This window comes from Schistocerca americana, chromosome 2 (genome assembly GCF_021461395.2).
Source record: "Schistocerca americana isolate TAMUIC-IGC-003095 chromosome 2, iqSchAmer2.1, whole genome shotgun sequence".
NCBI classification, from domain to species: domain Eukaryota; kingdom Metazoa; phylum Arthropoda; class Insecta; order Orthoptera; family Acrididae; genus Schistocerca; species Schistocerca americana.
Window position 1 is genome coordinate 798,510,575 of NC_060120.1, and position 21,820 is coordinate 798,532,394.

At 37.1% G+C, this 21,820-nt stretch overlaps 1 protein-coding gene across 1 annotated transcript in view; it reads left to right on the forward strand.

Annotated features, from left to right (window-relative positions):
* Positions 1–2,449: 2,449 nt before the first annotated feature.
* Positions 2,450–21,820, forward strand: part of LOC124595315 (inhibitor of Bruton tyrosine kinase) — a 124,594-nt gene continuing 105,223 nt past the window's right edge. The window contains exons 1-2 of the mRNA XM_047134015.1: positions 2,450–2,862; positions 13,231–14,172. Coding sequence (XP_046989971.1) covers positions 13,837–14,172 — 336 coding nt within the window. The 5' untranslated portion in view covers positions 2,450–2,862; positions 13,231–13,836. The remainder of the gene's footprint in view (positions 2,863–13,230; positions 14,173–21,820) is intronic.

Sequence of the window (21,820 nt, forward strand, 5' to 3'; positions counted from 1 at the left end):
TCTTATGCTTCTGATTATTACCCCCAGTGGCTTTCTGGGTAGCTACTGGTGGAAGCAAGGAGTTTTCTGGACCATGTTAGGCTTGATAAAAGTTTTGCAGTATTTTATTGATTTATTACAGTTTTTGTCGATCTTGTATAAACTTGTTTTTCGTACACTAGCCTGTTAAAGTGATAGAGTACCAAATAGTCTGTGTCAGTAGGTTACATTCTTGTAGCTGATATTATTTTAAATTTTACCACTTAGTTTTTATTTTTATTCACGGTATCAAATGGATAACTTGGTACAGTGCAAATGTATTTTTTTAAGTTTTCAGTGTATGGAACAAATTTTACTGCTCTTTAAAGTGAGATAATGAAAAGTATACTATACACGAATATAAATAAATGTTGAAAAGTTCAAAAAGAAACAAAAGAAATATTGTTATTGTATTTATTAAGCGCTGTAAATTTTAAATATTTTCCACACCTAAAACTAAAAAAATATATTTTTTAAAATGAACTCACTTCACTCTGCACTTTGGGACCTCTTCAATCAATGACCTTTGTAATACCTGGAAGATCAGATAACTGATTTTCTTGTAACTGATAACTGCTTCAGGTGGAGGGCCATCTAAATTTTTGTTGCAGCTCAGAAAAATAGTCACACATCATTCCTTGGTCGGTTACAGAATGCGATCTTTTTATTTTCATACAGCACAGCACACATAAAATTGGCTTCTTTCTTCTTTAAAAACGAATGATCATTGTTACTAATGTTTTTCAACTTCTTTCTTTGCTACCTAGATACCGTATTGTTTTGCAATTATTCTAACATCTGTCAAGTCAAGGGAAAACGTGACTCACTTGGAGTTACTAAGTTTTTCAATATAATATCTTCCTCATTAGAGAGAGAATTTTGATTATCAGCTTCCTTGGGTAGAAAATCTGCTGATGGTGATACCAGTCTCTGAATACTTATTAATGGCTTCTCTTACAGACAAAATGTTTGCCTTAACATCAGCCACAGCTTTTTCAAGATTCTTCCTTGTATATTATAGATAAGATTTACCATCGACTCTCTTAATAAACTCTACAGGCCTCTTGAAACAAAAAAAGTTATTTTCTTAGAGGTACTTACAATAGTATTTTCTTGAAAATTTAATATTAAACCAACTATATCGAAAAGTAATTATAGATAGTACTATCACATATGAGCCGAATGCGACATAACCAAACTTATTAAACTAACCTAAAAAGAAAAACCTAATAATGATAATGACTCTAATGTAAGTTATAAACACTATGATATACAACTAATTAATTTTAATACAGCTTTATGTAAATAGCACTCTTTAGTTTAGTCTAATGTAATGTTTTTGTGCAAACAACATGTCTCAAGCCACCCCAAGTTAATAGCGAATCTGAAAATCAAAATTATCAATACAAAATATGAGTCTAAAGTTATTCTTTGTTTAGTGATAATTAAGGGGTAAGTGAGGTTATGGTTTAAAAATTAATCGTGTTTACATAATAAAATCTACTTCACTACTAGTCTTTTGGAAATTTTCTAGAGTTTTAAACTAGTAACTACATTGGTTATAAAGCTTATTCTTTATTTTGAGAATATCAGCTACACTATAACGTACAGTCGTACACTGCTCGAGCTCTAAAACAGTGAAACATAGTTACATCCACCCACTGTTGCTAATATATTGTAACACAAAATAATACACTTCATCATCCCGCTGCCCCAAGTCACTGCGTTTGATGTTACGATTAAATCTCGCCGCTGATAGCTAATTAAATATACCACGCACGCTGTAATGTACAATACATATCTAATCCATTGTAATAGTAGATTCTTGTAACCTTCATGTTGTGTCCTGGGTTACAGCAATTGTCAATACAGCTCAGAAAAGATACTAGCCTCTAATCCTCTAATTATATTTGCAACAATAGTAGCATTCTGACCAGAGATCTTATGTGAACACGACAAAAATAATTTAGAAGCAGGATAAACTGAAAAATTGTTTTCTTTTATAAGTACTTGGCTCAAATTGCCAAGGAATTCACATTGGATTAACCGCTGCCGTATTATTAATGTGACACACCTACACATTGCTACTCACAGCCAATAAAAAAAAAAATTCATCCCTATGCTGACGTAGGATTCGAACTCATGACCAGTGTCAACCTCAAGTTACGCTACCCAAGACTAAGGGGAGCAGCTGGAATACAGAAGTTCAAGTGAATGAGATACTAATCTGAGATGTATTTTGTCTACTAAATAAAACGAATATAGATTATAGAAAACAAATAAATAAGAAACGGAATGGTTAACAGAGGAAATCAACATTTACAGAACTTGCGATTGCTTTCACGCCGAATCAGTGCAGAAGTCAGGAACATATATTCAGGCGGAATGAGCTGCGATGTTGTAGTACACCTGGTCGTGGCAGGGGAAAATGTGACCTTGACAGCCAGGCAGTAGAATTCCCAACGTCAAACATTTTCTCGGAGCCAGCCGGTAGTTGTGTATAATCAGCTGAGTAGAAAGCGACATCAATCACTTTGTATTGACTCCAGTATTCGTAAAAGTGTTCTGTGTCGTGGCGGGCATTGACGTTTTCCCTTCTAGTTCGATCACACAGTTCGTTTTCTGTTGCTGGGTGCTGTTAATAGCGTAGATTGCGCAACAAGGGTGCAACATTCACAGGCACGGCTTCGAAAGTGACAAGCCGATCCAGAAGTTTATGCAACGGAGCGTTATATCATTGACCATTTCGAAAGCTAAACTATTTTGGGAAATAATGGCTGCTGTAACAAGTGACGTAATGTTCGTTTGTTTCATGATGAATACATACGTTTATATGTAATGAAGGTAAGGGTAGTATATCATAAAATCAGACTTATGAAAGCCTATATTTTTAGGCAGCAGTATTAATTGATATTTGTGGAGTCACTGGCTATTTTAATCCGTTATAATTCTCTTTCAGCTATATTTTATAATCAAAGTCTGCAAATAATTGGTAAAATAAGTAGCTTTTTATTTAATAGCGAAATACTATTGATACTATGTGTTTGGTTAGTTGATGCTCATTAAATATCATTCCACTGCCGAACTTGGAGGGCAACAGTCGTAGACCAATGCTTTACAATTATACATTAGCCTTCCCATGATAGGCCTACCTCCCCCAACAATTTAATTGTGTCATTAGAGCCCACTGTAATGTTACCCACCCACCCCCCTCCCCCATAGAAATACCTTTTTATTCACACTTTATATTATGCTAGACTTGTTTTTATATATAATGATGCAGTATAAGCTTACAGTAAACTAAAAGTGTAAACAGATTTATATATCCTTACTACAAGTGCTGTAGGGCTCTTTGCTAATCACTGAGGTTTGATTTTTTTTTTAAACATGCACTACTGATTGTGTAGAACTGTGGTTTTTTGCTGCAGTAATGGAACACATGTTGGTATGATAATTTTACCAGGGTTGAGTACCTGTCAGTGATGTAACATTTAATAGCAAAGTTGTTCACTAATGAGTTTCCCATTATGTTGTCAAAGTTTGTGTGCCATGCACCATGTTGATATAAATTACTTCTTTCATTGGCAACAAAATAAGGTTTACTAACAGTTTTTGCTAAAGCAGAACTTGACATCAGTTTATTGATTATTGTACTTCGTGTATTAAAACATTTTGTTAGTATGGACTTTTCATCCTCAAAGTTTGATTGAATATTTTGTAGTTTTGTACTGTAGGCATACAGTTAAAGTACATTACTTACAGTTATGTTATTTCTTTCAGCATGACCAAAATCAACGAAGGAAATAAATACCACTTCAATCCTTTATCATAGTTGTACTCTTTATTCAGATTTTTGTCCAGGTCATACAACTACAGTACCTCATGTGTTTTGTGTTACAGCCATCATCAGATACAATGTGAAGACTGTGCTGAATGTGTAGTTTCAATTGACCATTTTACCACACATGTCTCGATTAAATGTTATGCCTAACCACAGGAATAAAACATGCACATCCTGCCGGTCGACTGTATACAGTGCTGAGGAATGCAACCCTTAAATTTTGTAACATGAAGTTGTTGGTAGTTTGTTATAAGCTTCCTTCATAGTCCACTGAAATTTATTCTACTGAAAGAATTCTAAATGGACTGGTATAACATTTACTGCTGTTGTAGGACAGAATTTAATTCTGTACCTGGTAGGTACAAGGGCATTCAGTTGAAGTTTCTGATAATAAGTAGTGCCCTGTCTATAATTTAAAGAATTTTTTTATAGACAAGATCACATTCAAAATAGTTTATTAACCAGTTTTGACATATTGTATATTGCACAGTCCACACAGGTTTGTCAAAAATAAAATTACAAACAGGTTTGTCATAAGTAAAAATGTACATAGCTAGCTAAAATGCATATTGTGGAACTTAGCATGTCTCTTTGATACTAGTCAGTTGGTAAAATCCACTATATGTAGTAAAAGTGCACATTTATGCCAGTGTTTACATTTACATTGATGAAACACATCTCAGAACCTTCTCACTCGAAATACATAGTGCAACTGTACTATGCACAATATGTGCAGACATGCCAAATGCCACACGGTGCATTTTTGCTGTGTGTATTTTTTCTTGTGAGAAACCTGTGTGGCATTTGTGTTCTGGTTGGTTTTGCCCTGTCTCTGTGCTTATTGCTGATTTTTCAAATGGGCGCCTTAGTCAAGATCACTAGCTGTATGTTGTGACAGGAAATGGAAGATTTGCAGTCTTCTGTCGGGTTTGTTCAGAAGTTAAGTGTGATTGTTGATTACTGCAAATGTGTGTTGTAAAAGCATTTGGCTAACTAATAAAATGTCTACCAGTCATTATTCAGATACGTATATATTGGTGCAGTAATTTATCGTCTTCACTATGTCAAAGGACTTTCTTTAGAGGTAAAGTGAGAGTTTGTCGATTACACCAGCTTAACTGAAGTCATCAGTACTGCTTTGCCAACTTGCAAACTGTGTGTCCCCCTTGTAATGCAACCTAGAAGTCGGGTACACTTCAGATCAATCTGTCACCACCCCTTACACTCCAAATCCAAGATGGGTAACAGTATTATGAAGAAAATAGTTGCTACTGCAAAAGTATGATACCACATGCCACAACGTCATTATGCCTTGGATCAAAGCCATCATCCAGTATCAGTACGCAAATGAAATCTTTGATACCAGTTACTTAGTTACTGCAAATTTTTTGATTTGTACAGTCTTTGATACCAACAGTTATTCTGTTTTTTTTTTTTTTTTTTTTTTTTAAATGCTATTATTTTACCTTTCATTTTGTTCCCACCTCCACCTGATGCCCACTGTTAGCCTTTTAGGTTCAATATTTATTTATATTTACAGTAGGCAGCTGTAATGCCATGGTTGCCAGTTTGCAATCCTGTTTGTGTCTCAGAACTTCTGATGTCATTGATTAAAGTCAACAGGTGGTGTCTAAGGGATCTCTCTCTCTCTATCTCTCTCTCTCTCTCTCTCTCTCTCTAATGAGGCAGGTAGTTGGCTTTTTGGTGAAATTTGAAAATGTGAAAGTAGTGCATTAGGAGGGTCTTTAGAAACTCTCAGCTGACATTAATGAAGAAGAAATGGATGTTGATTGGGAAGAAATAGTTTAGCCACCATCAAAGTCAGTTTGATACAGCTTTGGAAGACTTTTGAGGGAGCAAGGCAGAAGACACTGATAACATTCCTTCTGAATTTTTAAGTATGCTGTGGGATGTGCCGATCAAATGATTACTCATATTAGTGTGTAGAGTCTATGAAACTGGAGATACACTATTGGAACTTAAGAATAATTTCATTCACACAAGTCCAAAGATATCAACAGTAGATAAATGCAAGAATTATTGCAAAATCAGCTTAACATCTTATACCTCAAATTTCCTGTCAAGAATAATACACAGGAGAATGGAAAAGCAAATTGGTGATTTGTTAGATGACTAGGGGTTTTACTTTAGCAAGGTAAATGCACCAGAGAGGCAGTTCTGATGTTGCACTTGATAATGGAAAAACTGACAAAATTTCATTTGATTTCCTACTGCACTGATCAGTTTCTTACCGTCACAGCATCATTGAGGCAAACTCCTGTGTTCAGGTGTTTCATAGAATGGTGGAGATAAGGAAGCTGCTCTTATTCTCACGTAATGAGGTAATCTACAATTTTATATTCTCCATGTGGGTATTAGAATCAGCTCTGCCTACTGCTAGGCACTTCTCCAGGACCTTATCAGATTCATTATGTCATTCTGTCATATGTGCCATGAAGTCAAAGACAAGCCCTTATCTGTTTTGATGGACAGTACCTCATGACTTGGAAGATGGGAATGTTAATTCCATATGGAAATGAGGCAAGGATCATACTGACCCTAACAGTTGGACTGTAGCACTTACCAGTTCTATGTGTAGAACTTTCAAACTTATGGTCAACTGCTGCCTCGTTTGGCTCCTAAGGTCCAGAGATCATGTCTGCAGTTCCCATTGCAGTTTCAGGCACTGCCGTTTCACTCATGACAACTTAACCTAGTGGAGACAGTGATATGGGATTCCTTCTTACATAGTTGGTGTGTTTTTTGACCTCAAAAAAGTATGAGACCACTTGAAGGTACAACATTCATTGCTAACTTCATGAATGGGGACTATGTTGATGGCTGTCACTTCTTATCCAGTCATTTCGCAAGGAATTGCGCTTTCAATATCCTGTTGGAGATGCCTTGTCCGATTGCTGTGTTAAGGGGTCGGCGGAACCGTCAGATTCCATCTGTTGGTTTTGACCCGTGACATAAGACTGTTGTGGTGTGTGACGTCACGACAGGCGAAGTTTAGTTCGCGAGTGTCGTGTGTTTGTAGGTGTAATGTTGATGCGGTCGGTGTTCCTCTCTGGTGGTGTGTTTGGGGGTTTCGTGTTACGTGGTGGTGTGGGTTTAGTTTGAGCTTGTGATGTGTTTGTAGGTGTCATTTTGCTGTGGTCTGGGTGCTCTCTGATGGTGGTCGTGGGTTGCGAGTTGTGTGTAGTATTGGGTTCATTTGAGTGGTAGATGTTGACTGGTTTTGTCGTGGTGCTAACTGTGTGTCTAGTGAAATATTTTGCAGCGAGTTGAAGGTGTAATTTTTTTTGTGCCTAAGTTACTGTAGTGTTGTTTTTGGTTCGCTGTGTGTGAATTTTGTATATTACTGCTGTTATGTCTTTGTTTTGTCTGGATATGACCCGGAAGACCAATAGTTTTCAGTTATGGGGGCTTATGGGCGAGACTCCCTTGTTGCTTATAAAGTTCCTGCAACTTTTCAATCTTTTGGCTGCATTATGCAGTGTTCATTGTGTGGAGAACCTATGAGGCTTACCAAAGTTCGGAATAACGTATGACGCTCCATACATTGAGGTTCCTGGTTCGAGAAATGTAGGTTGGGCAGGCGTGAGATTGTGTTGATGAGTTATCATTTTTGTTATCAATCCTCTCACAGTTTCTGTGCGCATGAGGTGGTCGTTAGTGAGTGAACAGTGCTTGACTGGTATTCTTTTTGTCGTGAGGTTTGTTCTTGAATATATTGAATACAGGGGTAAGTTGAGTGGGCCTGGGGTAGTTGTGGAGATTGACGAGTCGCAGTTCGAGAGGAGAAAGTATGGGAGGGGTAGCCTGTGGTTGGTATATGGGTGTGGGGGGCTGGGTCTTCAGAATGTGTTTTTAGGGTTGTTGAGCATCGTACAAAAAGGGAGTTAGTGGGTTTGATTCAGGAATATGTAGAAGAGGGCAGTACTGTAATTTCGGATGGGTTTTCTTTTTATAGTGGGTTGGGTTGGGAGGGGTACCAGCATTTAGTAGTTAACCACAGTGTCAAGTTTAAGAATTATGAGAGTGGGGCCTGTACTAATACTATAGAGGGATTTTTGGGGGCTGGTAAATCTGTTACTGGGAGGGGGAAGGGGTGCTCTTTTAACCTTCAGGCTCATTTAGATGAGTACTGTTGGCGAAAGAATGTCCCTGAGGGCTATTGTATTTTTAGAGTTTTTTTAAGGGCTGTCAGTAAGATGTGTTAGGTTTGCAGAGGTAGGTTGGTGGGAGGTGGTCGTGGTTTTTTGATTTTGTTGTGGAGGATTTGTTTTGTTGTAGTTTTTTTTTAGTTTTTGGTTATTATTTGTTTTAAGGTCTTAAATTTTTGGAGGCGGGGTAGGTGGAGGGGGTGGAAATTTTATTTGGTTGTGGTTTATTATGTGTGTGTGTGTGTGTGTGTGTGTGTGTGTGTGTGTGTGTGATCTGAAAGACCTGTGGACAGATGGCTTCAAATCATTGAATATTTTAAAATGTCTCAGTGGAAAGATGTGAGGAGCTGACAGGTCCCACCTCCCGCAGTTTTACAAGGCATTCGTCGAATCGCAGTTAGATTATGGGAGGGTTGTTTATAAATCAGCCTGTATTTTGTACTTAAAGATGTTACAGTGTCCACCATGAAGGTATTCGGATATCGACTGGAGCATTTTGAACCATCCCAGTTAAGTGTCTGTGTGCAGAGGCTGGTGAACTGCCATGCTAGATTTGGAGGGGAGGCCCTGAAAATCTCAGTATTATCTTGGTCATAGGCATTTAGTGTGGAGGTCCACCCCAACAGTGAGTGGTTGTTCTGAAAATCTCAGTATTATCTTGGTCATAGGCATTTAGTGTGGAGGTCCACCCCAACAGTGAGTGGTTGTTCAGAAATCGGCCCCATGTGACCAAGCCATTTGGGATACTTGCTACTGACTGTCCCAAGGATCTGGATATATCATACTTGCAAATACACAGCTGTGGATGGAACAAACTGTTGCCATGGCATCTTCAGAAACTCAAATTGGTTTTAAGCTTTACGCAGTACAAGAAAACTTGTACTCGAGAGTTACAAAATGTACTTTCTAACTCTTTTTCCTTCAATTTTAAGTTTATACAGATGGATCCTGGCAAGTGAATGCCCTCGGTTGTTCAGCTGTTTTCCCTGACAGGGTTTTCAAGGTGCACCTCCCAGAACAATTTACAAATTGTGATGCCAGGTTATATGGCAGTATGACACCACTGGAGTGGATTCACAGGCATCACAGTGTAAGGTGTCTCATCAGTTCTGACTCGCTCATTGAACTACAAGCAGTCCACCAAATATATTCCATAAACAATCTGATCAAGCTCATCTATGACTCCTTAAGTGGCTCCAACACCATGATGAGGTGGCAATCCTTTGCTGGGTACTGGCCATATCAAGATACAGAGAAACAACATAGCCGATAAAGCAGCTAGAGAACATGTCGGGGCAGTGTTGTATGTCGATGTGCTGTCCCTTTGCACACTATCATTTCATTATATCTGACAGACAAATCGTGTCAGTGGGAAATTGAAGGTGGCAGAAAACAAACTGCGGCCTCTCAGATCAACCGTACTGGCATGGTGAAAGTCATGCCAACTGTACTGATGAAAGGAAGTTTTACTCACCAGACTACGTGTAGGATATAGCCCTTTAGCACATGGTTTTCTCCTCTGGTGGGAGGATCCATTGTGGTGTGAAACTTTCGGTTCAGCGTGTTTTGGCTATGTGCATCTTGTATACTGACAGCAGGGCAGCCCACAGTTTGGCTGGAGATCTGCCCACCATACTGGCTGATATAGATACCAGTGTGAACTCTTGGGCCTCACCTGTAAAGTGCTTGGGAAGGGAAGTGGACTTAAATATGAAGTACACCATATTTAGGAACAGCCTCTGATCACCCCACCTCCCACACTCGCCTCCCCACCCGTCCAGAATCTCAGGCTGACATCTCGTCAGGGTACTGATGACCATGCTGTTGAGTGACACGTGTCCAAAATCTTGAGAAAGTGTTTGAGAATATAAAATGGTGCAAGATATTTGAAATTCCCTGAAAAATAGGTATAAGCCATCAGGAAAGACAGGTAGATTACGGTACATGCAACTACCAAGAGGGAAAAATAAAAATGATGGACCAAGAGAGAAGTGCTCTGATTTAAAAAAACCTGCTGAACTTGTACATCAAAGAAGCAGTGATGAAAATAGTGGAATAGGCCTGGGATTAGAACTGAGAGTTAAAAATATATAAATTATTTGTTGCTGATGCCCTCAGTGAAACTGAGAATAAATTACAGTACCTCTTGAATGAAGTGAGCATTCTTAAGAGTTCAGAATATGGACTGAGAGTAAAACAGAGAAAGACATAGGTAATGAGGTGTAGCAGAAATGAGGTTAGTGACGAACTTAACATCAAAATTGGGGACCACATAGTGAACAAAGTGAAGGAATTCTGCAACCTTGGAAGCAAAGTAATGCATCACAGATGATAAAAAGGCAGATAAAAGAAATAGAGTAGCACAGGGAAAGAGGGCATTCCTAGAGAAAAGAAATCTGTTAGTCTAAGACATAGGCCTTAATCATAGGAAAACATTTTGAGAAAGCATGCCTGGACACTACATTGTATGGCAGTGAATCATAAATTGTGGGAAAACTGGAAAAGAAGAGAATCAGTGTTTGACATGTGGTGTTACAGAAGAATGTTGAAACCGAGTGAACCTAACAAGAAATGAAGCGGTGCTCTACAGAATCAATGAGGGGCAATATTGCATAGCATGTGTTGTATTTCTACCTGTTTGAAAGCAATGTTGATTATTATTCAGTAGACACTGGGTGTGTGTGAAGCAGTAGAGATATGTATTTTACCTGAGACTGAGCTTGTGGCATCATTCCATTTCTTACCCCCAGTTTCAGACAGTCTGGATTTTGTATGAGTTGGCCGATTCCATTTGTGACACATTGATATTTTGGTCATAGGAGACCACATTTTTAGGTTTTGTGATTTGTGCTATTTTTACATTTATGAATATTCAAAACAAGTTATCAGTCTTCACACCACTTTCAAATCTTAAGATCTGATTGAATATTTGTACAATGTTTCTCTGATAGTACTTCATTTAACTAATTACATCATTGGTGAAAAGCCTGAGGGCACCATTGATGGTGTCTGTCAGTTAATTCATACACAACACTTAACACAAAAAATACCAACACACTTTACCTGAAGTCACTGGTGCATCTTACTATAGCTTTTGATCCAAGATTTGATGCTGTCTCTTTCCTACCAAGAAACCCTCAATACAGTCACAAATTTCGTTAGCATTTTTTCACAGTGGCAGTGGACCTGTCAGTTGGATACTGAAGGTATGCCTCATGCAGCACAAGAAGCTCCAAATTGTTTCTGACTGTTTTCAGACAGCATTTTTCACCGCACCATATGGTAGTTCACTCTTTTTATACAGCTAATTTTATCCATTTCGTATTGAAATTATTTTTGTTTGCTTATCCCATATTAAAATGTGAAAAGTTAGACTGCGTATCTCATTCCCTTTAGAAGAATTTTATTGGTCTTATACTCCCAGGATCGTGGGATTGGCAACCCTATAGTAAGTCAGTCCACTCGAATAAAATTAAGAACGTCTGAAGCTATAATGCAAAATGTTGGGCTACCTTGTAATTAACATTTATTAATGTTGTGACACATTATATCGTGTTAAGAGTCTGCTCGCTTCCCACTGTAAACTAATTTTGCTGCTGTTGTTGTTGTTGTTGTTGTTGTTGTTGTTGCTGTTATATACACCTTTATTGGAAACTAATCCATAACATAATGTGCATTGAAATGAAACCCGGTCACTAGTGTAAAGTAATTTTAACAATTTTACTAACCCAAAACTGTAGTTATGTACAGTATACATACTCAAAAAATAGCTGACAAAACTGTTGGCACATTTATCCCGTTGCGACACTAGCCACTCTATTTCATCCTTGAAGAAGCTAGTAGGCTGCTGTTGGATCCAGGCCTGGACCCTGTCACACACTTCGTTGTCCGTTTCACATCGAGGTCTGTGAATAGCTTGTTTCATAGGTCCTAACACAAGAGTCACACGGTGAAACGTCTGCATTGTATGGTGGACGTTCCAGTGTTTCCACTGCTTGCTCTGACTCTTGCTTTCTAGTTCAAAATGATGACACCATGTTTCGTCAGCTTTGACAATATGCTCATGTTAACTTTGCAGATGACTCAAAGACAGCACCATTCGAGTATTGCACTGTTTTGCGGTCAGTTGGTGGGGAACCCACTGCACACAAATTTTTCGAAAGTTGATACATTATGGTGTGGGTGGTGCCCTCGTTAATACGTAATGACAAATGGATCTCGTCAACGGCTATTCTGCAGCTGTCCAAGACTAAAGCATTCACTTCCGCAACTATTTCCAGTGTGATGACACGATGAGCCTGTCCAGGACGACCATCATCATCATGATCATCATCATGATCATCATCATCCTCCAATGACTCACGCCCCTCAGCGAATCGTTTGTGCCATTCCACAACACTTGAACGACTCAGACTGTACTCACGGTACACGGCCTCATTCCGTCGATACATTTAACAGCCTCCAACTCCCTCCGCCGTCAAAAATCGAATCACCCCTCGTTGTTGCTGCTTACTCGCCTGCATGTTCGGTAGTGGATGATAACTTGTGTGACCACCTTCTCTTCGGCGTGAAACAACACTGACGCTATGCAACATCAAACGGTGTGCACATATCCGTCTCTTTACCAATAGATGGCGCCACCATACTCGCAGTTGCGTTGTGCCACCTTACGTGTAAGGCAAAGGTAGATGCACTGACCAGGTTTCATTTGAATGAACCTCATACATGTAACATCTCACTGTATATCTACATGGAAAGTATTAATAACTTCGAAGATAATTACATTGAAAATAATAATAAAACCTAATTTTCAGAAAAGTTATAACATTCAGTTTGTAGCTTCCCAGTAAAATTCAGAGATATGCATAACAACTTAGAGAAGGAAACTTAGTAATGAACCAAAGTGTGCAAAAGTTAGAACACATAATTTCTGGTGTCGCTGTATAGTTTGCAGATATTGGCTTTCCCTGTGCTTCCACATCCAAACCTGAGCATAACAGTAGATCATCTGAATCCATAACACGAGCTATATCACACACATACTTGATGTAGAATGAATGTGGCTCATTTCCCTTTTATATTACTGTTGCAGTGCTGTAAACATGAAATGGATAGCTTAAATTAGTAAAAAATATAGTTTAAATGTGTTAGGAGTGTGTTTTGTAAGTATGAATTGCAGAGCAGTGTTTTCTTCTGTTTCAGGCAAATCTCTTTCCTATTATGGCTGCCTAAATAAAAGTGGTGTATTTTGCCCCCTGCACCAGGGGGCACGAGTGCCTAAACACCAAGAAGTGCAAAGTGAAAAACACAACTTAATAAAAAGACTGAAGATTAATCACTGTGATTTGTATCGGAGTATTAATTGTGCTGCCGCCAATTACTATACTCCGTGCATGGCCAATCTAGTCAAGAGCTTCCCATTAAAAGTGCAATGTGAAAGGCTGTTTCAAAGCCATATGGTGCTGAATACATATGTATATAGTTGAGGTTTTGTTAGAGTGTGTGAATGTGCAATAAAGTTGTACAGCAAATGATTATATTTTTGTAAACAGAAGAGACAGATGTTTGTTTGAATGAGCAAGTAATACAACATTTTATTTATTCTTGAAAAATAAGCTTCCTGTCATTAACATTTCTTTTTTTTGTGGCAGTGTTACTCTTGCAAGTAAAAATATCATTATATTTGTTTGCAATAAATGTGTGGATATACATAAGCTACGTGTTGTCTTGAAAACGTAAAAGAGGAAGCAGGGTCTGTTGGAGGTTTCTTTAAAAGATAGCAGCAGTTCCACATTTACCTCTGTCACAATGAATAGATGTGCTTCAGAACGTGAGTGTCATGAACATTGTCGTTCACAACAACATGGAATGGAGATCTGCAGTGTTGTTACCCGTCGTCAATTAGGAGATGAATTATTGGCGGGATATCTTCAGTGGCTATGCTGCAGTTGTGGTCAAGTCAGCGACTACTTGGGTCGCACTGCTCTACATATGGCAGCATCCTGTGGCCGATATAATCTAGCAAGATGGCTATTGCAACATGCCGGTGCAAATGTGAATGTTCGTGATCTGGAGTCTGGCTATACTCCCCTTCATCGAAGTATCTTCTATGGTCAGCTGCATATTGCAAGCTTGCTTATACAGGTATGTATAGCATCTGTAGTCTTCTATACCTATGTACACTGGTTATTAAAACCTATAGCGGCAGTAGTGCTGATTCATTCTTTGACCTACAGTTTGCATTTGGGTTTAGGAATATAGAAGCAAATAGCTAGTCAGGTTCATGTTCAGTGTGTACCAATAACTTAACACCATTTGTCATCATTGTGTGTGTGTGTGTGTGTGTGTGTGTGTGTGTGTGTGTGTGTGTGTGTGTGTGTGTGTGTGAATTTTGCTGCATTGGACCATACAGATTTGTCAAGCACAAGCAAGGCATTATACTCTGACTCATGCTGTGAAACACACCTCTATCAGCTAATCATCTCAGCTCGAAGGGCCTTAAATTGGACAAATACACTAACTGTACAACAGGTCCTGCTTGAAGTATTAAGTAGTCTCAAAAGTTGACAGCTGTGCTCACATATAAACTGTTTCATTATGCTGGAACCAGAGTAAGTTAAATTTCTGGAAGCTGATTATCATAGTATTACATCCCAAATGCTAACTAAATAACCTTAGTTAGTTCTAACACTAAGTGTGAGTGAGTTCACATAATTCCAGATGTGACTGTACCAATTCTTAAAATGACCAGTGAGTGTAAAATAGGCCACATCTGTAAACATAACATTTTTGTTGAAAAACCCAATGCACATTTCAGCTACAAAATGGATGGTGCTGTTGCCTGCACCTGCTGAAGTTGTTAAACCCGTGAACATAGTCTTGAGTTATCTACTTAGTATTAATTCGATAGAAACTGAAAATACCAAGTATACTTGGGCAGAGTGGACCTTTGAAAAAATGAAATTTTGCTTATATCTGTTTCAGTGCTGGTAGTTTAGTGTTCAGCCACTAGAGATCATCCAGTCCTCCATTTGTAATCTGGCTGTCGACAAAATGCATGCTTTCAGCCTCTGTTCTGTACAGTTTTTTAGGCGATGGTTATGAATAAGAATGGCTGTAGTGATCTTGAATTTGACCTTGAATTTAGTGGCTCAGAAAGTGAAGAATAATCTGATGTTACTTAGTTGTAGACAGAAAGTTGATGGCATTCATCAAATGACAGATAAATGCTTACATATAGTACATTATAAATGTGTACTGTGCTCCAGCCACCTCCTCAAAGATTTTTATTTACAGGAAGCCGTTGTGAAATACATGGCTGGACTTCATATCTACATAGGAAGTGAATAATAACAAAGTTTCAGAATACTTTAGTCAAAGCCTAGTGCATGAGTATAAGTAAAGCAGCAATCAATCTTTGATTACGTTGGAGGTGGTATGCCACTATCTTCCTCTATCCTTTAAACTGACTTGTCCAGCCAGTTAAAGGGGTACATACAGTTTAACATGGATTCTGAACCACGACATAACACAGCGTTCTTCACGTCAGTGAACATTAATAGAGGTGAAATAAGTCGCGAGTGACAGACAAAAATCCTTTGCTTGACCGGGGGATGAACCCAAGGTCTTTGAAGTTGTAGTTGGCACTTTACCACTGACAAAGGAACATTCCCAAGTGTCAATAATCATGGAGGAGGCCAAAATAATGCAGTACTTATTTTTTATTTATTTATTTTTTTGTTTGTGCCCAATTTCACTTTTGAGGGGTAAAACACCCCAAAAGATAATTGGGCATGTTAGGTTTGGAGGGGATATCTTTGAAATGATGATACGTAAAAATGTATTTCATGTAAAACTTCATATGTAATCAGCATCCTTGAAAACTCTATAGGCCTAATCGAATTTTATTATAATTTCAAATTTTGCAATATACACCATCACCATTAAATAATTTTGAAAAATGAAAACTTTTGTTACAACACAAATTAAACAAGCTTTCAAGCTGTGTACATCCGTGTGTAATAAAGATAGTTTCTGGAATACCGTTTCTGAAAAGTAAGCTGTACACATTGCGCTGTCAGGGTATTTTGAACATATGTAATTAAAGTATCTAAACGTTCATTATTAGTCTATGTTATTTATTTTACTTATATGTGTTTTATGTTTTAAATCGCTTTTTGAAGTTGTACAATTTTTCCTGCTTACGTGTATTTTGTTTGAAATAATGATAATCTGCAAATAAATGTTTAGACATAACGTTTTCTTACACCATGCACATAAAATTAACAAATTTTCTGGACATAATATACACAACAGAGAATACAAAGTGAAGCAAAATTCAGCAGGATTTGATTTTGTCGTGGGTGATCATCTAAATGCCCTGATTTGTATTGGGCATATTGCAGTACATCAGTAAGTTTTGGCAAAGAGAATTGATTATGTTCTACTGACTGCAGCTTTTATATTGTTCCTCAAGTAGAGATTGACATCAAAATCGTTCAATGGAACTACATCTAAAAATCTTACAAGGTTATTCCAACATCAAAAGCTATGTACATACCATGTCTGTAATTGTGTTGTCGAGTCCTTTCGAATCACCAGGTGAACTAATTTCTTGTCCTCGGGTTTGACGGTAAAAATGGTTTTTTCACACTGATCACTTGCCTCTTCACAGTTTTAAAAGAAACTGATGACGAGTTTGGATCTAGAACTCGAGAATCTCTTTTTGAAGCCCCAAATGTCCTTGTGACTGCATTGAAATCTAGCAAACAAACATCTGACCGGGTCGAAAGATATATGAAACATGTTTTCTTTCCCAGTGAGGGAGAAAAATCTGTATTATTGTTAGTTTCTTAGGGTTGCCAATGTGAAAGAACCATATAGAGCATCATACCTGATGACAAGGAACTTGTTCATTTGGTGATCCCAAAGGACTCGACAGCACAGGTGTAGTTGTGAGATGTATATGGCTTTCAATGTTTGAAGAACCTGGTGAGAAGATTTTCATGTATAGATTTGTTGAATGATTTTGATGTTCATTTCCACTTGAGAAATGACATAATTAAGCTTCAGTCACCAGTACACAATCAGTTCATTTTGCCAAGGCTTACCAATATTCTGAAATGTGCCTGATACAAATAAGAATCTTTAGAGGGTCACCTGCAACATTTCAAAATCCTGCTGAAGTTTGTTTTATCTTGTGTTCTCCGTTGTGAGTATTATGTGAAGGAATTGTTCATTTTAAGTGTATGGTGTACAGAAAGATTATGTTTTAAGCATTTATTTATAGATTATCATTACTGCAATGATTTTGTGTTGTAATAAGGAGTTACTTATTATCAATTAACAAAATGCGCACATAGAAATGGAAAACTAAAAGTAAGTAAATGTAAAACAATAATTTAAAATATGAAACAAATGTAAGTAAAACATGTAAATAGACTAATAAAGAATGTTTAGATATTTTAATTAAGTATGTTCAAAATACTCTGACAGCACATTGTGTAAGCCTATTTTCCAAAAATAGTATTTCAGAAAAAAGCTTTAGTGCACATGGAGTATGTTGCTTCAAAGCTTCTTTAATATATGTTTTAACAAAAGTTTTTATTTTTTAGAATTAATCAATGGTGGCATGGTATTTCGCATTTTGAATTGTTGCAAAATTAGATGATACAGTTTTAAAGAATGTGAATTACATATCAACTTTTATATGAGAAACATTTTTATATATTATCGTTTTGAAGATATTCCACCAAACACAATATGCCAAATTACCATTTGGGGTGAGTTTCCAACTTCAGAGTGAAATTGGGCACAAAAAGAAAGGAAGAAAAATCGTATTGCGTTATTTTGCCTCTCTATACACCTGCCAGGTTTCATTAAAATTGTGGGTTGGCACATAGGAATGTTCCCTTGTGAGCCACTAGAATACACTGGGTTTTATTAATGGTGATAATCAGAAATATGTGACCCATTATTTTGAGCTACAGAAGCTACCTTTTTATGTCTATATGTAATGTCTAGGATGGAGGAGGAAAACTTCCTGATAGCACCTTGTAAAGGCCCCTTTTCAGGATTATGGTGAAGACCTCAGCTGCAATGAAAGCAGAGGAGGTGGACTTCAGCATGGTGGAGTTGGCAAAAGAGTCTGCATGTTGTCCAAAGCTAAAGTGGAAAGATGACACAACAGTTCCACATGTTAGTGATGCTGCCTTGGAAGCATCGGTTCCCACTTGTTAGTGGTGACTGGATCAGTAAAATTCCAGGCTAGCAACCTGATCTTATTTTGGAAATTCAGAGGTCGTCCTGTGTTCCTTGCTCTTTACAATTTGCAACTTCAAATCGTTAAGTGGAAAGTTTGCTTGATGGTGGATGCACTACCATCAGTAGAAACACTGAGGAAGAATCCACCATTAAATCTTGTAATGCGTTGGGACCTGGGTTCTAGGGATTCTCAACCCTGTCAGTGAAGAAAACAGAATATATTGAAATTTTTGGTAATTTTCAGAAAGTACTACTACTTTGGAGCATTAAATGTAAATTCTCTTCTGAAAAATGGAAAATGGAATTGGAGTTATTTCTACTGAAGAAAGATGTACAAACTTTGTCAACAAAATACAAATTTTGTCAGTGCAGGAATTGAGATTCTTAGGTTAGGATATAGTTGACACTCAACATTATAGAATTTGCAAAGGAAAACCAGCTATAAGAATAATGGAAAACCAGCAATAAGAATAATGGAAAACGTGCTTATGTTTGGAAAGTATTTTATGTAAGCCAAGAATATTTTAGACAGTATAAAAGATTGTAATTCAAATCATAAAGAATTTCCATGCTAACAATAAAGTGCAAAAATAAGCCACACCCATATGAGCTGCCAAGCACCTCTAAATGAAAACAACAAAAGAAACCTGCATAAAGTAAATCAGTTTTGGGATCTTTTAGAATTTGAAATCTCAAACGTACCTGAAAATACTTCTCGGCAACTTCAATGTGCAAGTTTGAAAGAGAAAGTAATTTAAGAGTTTTGTAGGTTAATATCCAGCATACTTAAGAACAAGCAGAAACGCTGAAATACCGATCAGTAAGTGTAAAATGTTCCTGTTGGAACTGATGACCAAATATTTTTGCAAACTACAAAGACAAGCTAAAACTTCTATATATCCAAATCCAAATAGAAGAGAATAGCAACTGGATCACATAGCTGTACCCAAAAGGGATATTGAGAAAATTATGAATGTCAGAGAGATCAGAAGCAAGGAATTAGATTCAGATCATTGTCTTGCTAAGGTTAAAATATGATTTCTCCCATTTAAAACAAAAAAGAAAAACCAGAAGTTTATTGGAAACAATTCAAGTGGAGCTAGTTTTACGATAGAAAATAGAGAAAAATATAGAGAAGGAACTGAGACAAATAAAATGATGCTTGACATGAGTGCCAGATACAAATTACCAAAGTAGTGGCAGAGAAAACATTAGGGCTGTCCAGGCATAAAAAGAAGGCACGGCAGACTGAGGAATGTGAAGAAGTACTAGAACAAAGAACTCAAAAATTGAGATACAAAAAAGAACCATACCTACAAAAGGAGTGTAGAAAGTAAATGAAACGTGTTGTCACAGGCTTCAGCAGGTACAGTTCTGCCGCGATATGGATAACACAGTGTGTGATTAAGAGGTGCAGTAACTGGAGACTTACTCAGAGTTTAAGTACACAGTACAGTATGATTCTTGCAGGCAAAATGTCTAAATTGCACTCATTCACAGCGAAATTTGGCCAATGTATGGACCAAATTCAATACTGAATCTTTTGGCAAGCTGAAGGAACATCTGGAGGGAGATTTCCAATGATGAGGATGTTCGGACAGCAGTTCTCATTTTGCTCTCTGAAATGGCTGTGACCATGAACAACAGATTTCTATCAACGAGTAATTGTTTTGTAGAACATTGTGACCATAACCAACAAAACTTAGTGACTACATTGAAAAGTATCAGTTTGGAGTGTACTACTGCATTTAATAAGTTACTTAGCCTGTCATAATGACCCATCAATTTCTACTCGAAGTTCCAATGTAGAACAGTTCCAGCAGAAAAGAAAAGTACCATAAAAAATAATCTGGAAAATAAAAAGAACTTTTGAAAATACTCATCTTTTAGAAATACAAGAAAATTTCACGAAAGAAAACAAATTTTTTTTAATGTAAGTCTGCAGGCTTTCGTGGCCGTTGTCACTGAAGTTAAAATCTTCTGGGTTATTAGACCGCTTCATGTTTCTTCTAAAATGTTCGACGTTTCAACCCCTCTGCTGGGATCTTTCTCAGGATCCCAGCAGAGGGGTTGAAATGTCGAAAATTTTAGAAGAAACATGACGCGGTCTAATAACCCAGAAGATTTTAAGGTCAGAAATTTTTTTTCCAAAACTTTAAACATGTGCTTAAAGGATATGAAGCTCCAAGCATTTGTTTCAAAGATGAAAATGGCAAAATAGGATTAAATAGAAAGGAAAATTTTTGACACACTCTTAAATTGTCCATTTCCAAGAGTTAAATTAGAATTTTTCAAATACCAGAAAGTAATTATGATTTCTCACCAATAGAGCCAGAAATTCATGAAGCCATCAACAAAAACGACAAAGCAGTTAGTGAAGACAGCAGAACTATTGAAAGAGTTGGAAGCAAAGATTGTAAGTAATCTACTGTTGCTTTTTGAGAACATTTGGGAAACAGAGAGATTCCAGAAGAGTGACAAACTGCATTAATCCACCCACTACACTGAAAGAGAAAGTAGTAAAATGTCAGCATTTACAGCAGTGTGTCACCTTTGCCAGTGACATACAAATATTATCAAAATTCTTTCGAACAGGCTTGAAGAATCTTAAGAAAACAACTGAGAATATCTCGGAGGTTTTGAAAGGGAAGATCCTACACAGAACAGATTTTTAACTTAAACTGCATAATTCCCCACAAAATGTAACAAGCAAATCTATAGTAGTACCATTTAAGTACCATTTATTGATTTCTAGAAAATGTTTAGTTTGGTAGACACACAGTAGATAAAGTAATTTGATAATTTAAGTGTCAAAGCAAAATTAGCAAACATAATTCATGAAAAACTAACAAATACAATATGCAAACCTGAATTTAGGGGCGAAGTATGGGGGCCATTTGAAATAAAAGCTATTGTTAGTTAAGGGGCTAGCTTACCACCTTTACTGTTTACACCGTTTTAGGAAAAAAAAGTCCATCTGGAATTTGGAGCTAAAATATTGCAAAAGTGAATCAATAATTTGAAGGAAAATAAATGTAATTAAAGTAAATTGTGCAGCTCTTGTAGATAATTTTGCAATACTTTCAGAGAATTGACCAAAGCAGTTATGCAAATAAATCTTCTGAGTTAATAAAATGGAAAGAGTGCATCATTTGACAATATCTACAACAAGAAATGCATATAAAGGGAAAAAAATAAACTAATCACGATTGTGAGGCCTGAATGTTTATAAGCATGTGAAAGTTTATTGATGAACTGTAATTTCAACAGAATAGAGATACTTGCAATAGAGATTCTTAGAAAAATAATAGGTGCAATACAAACCACAGATTGTTGAAAAATGAATAGTAATGAGAAGACCTAGAAAAATAAGGAGAAAATATCAGAAGCAAGGGCAGAGTGAAGACTTTGGACACCTGTGCCGATAGAAGAGAACAGGGTAACGATACAATTATCCCTGTGTTTCTGGAAAGAAGAGGAACTGAAGTTGTTACGTGATCTTTGTTGATGAATACAAAGATTAAAAAAA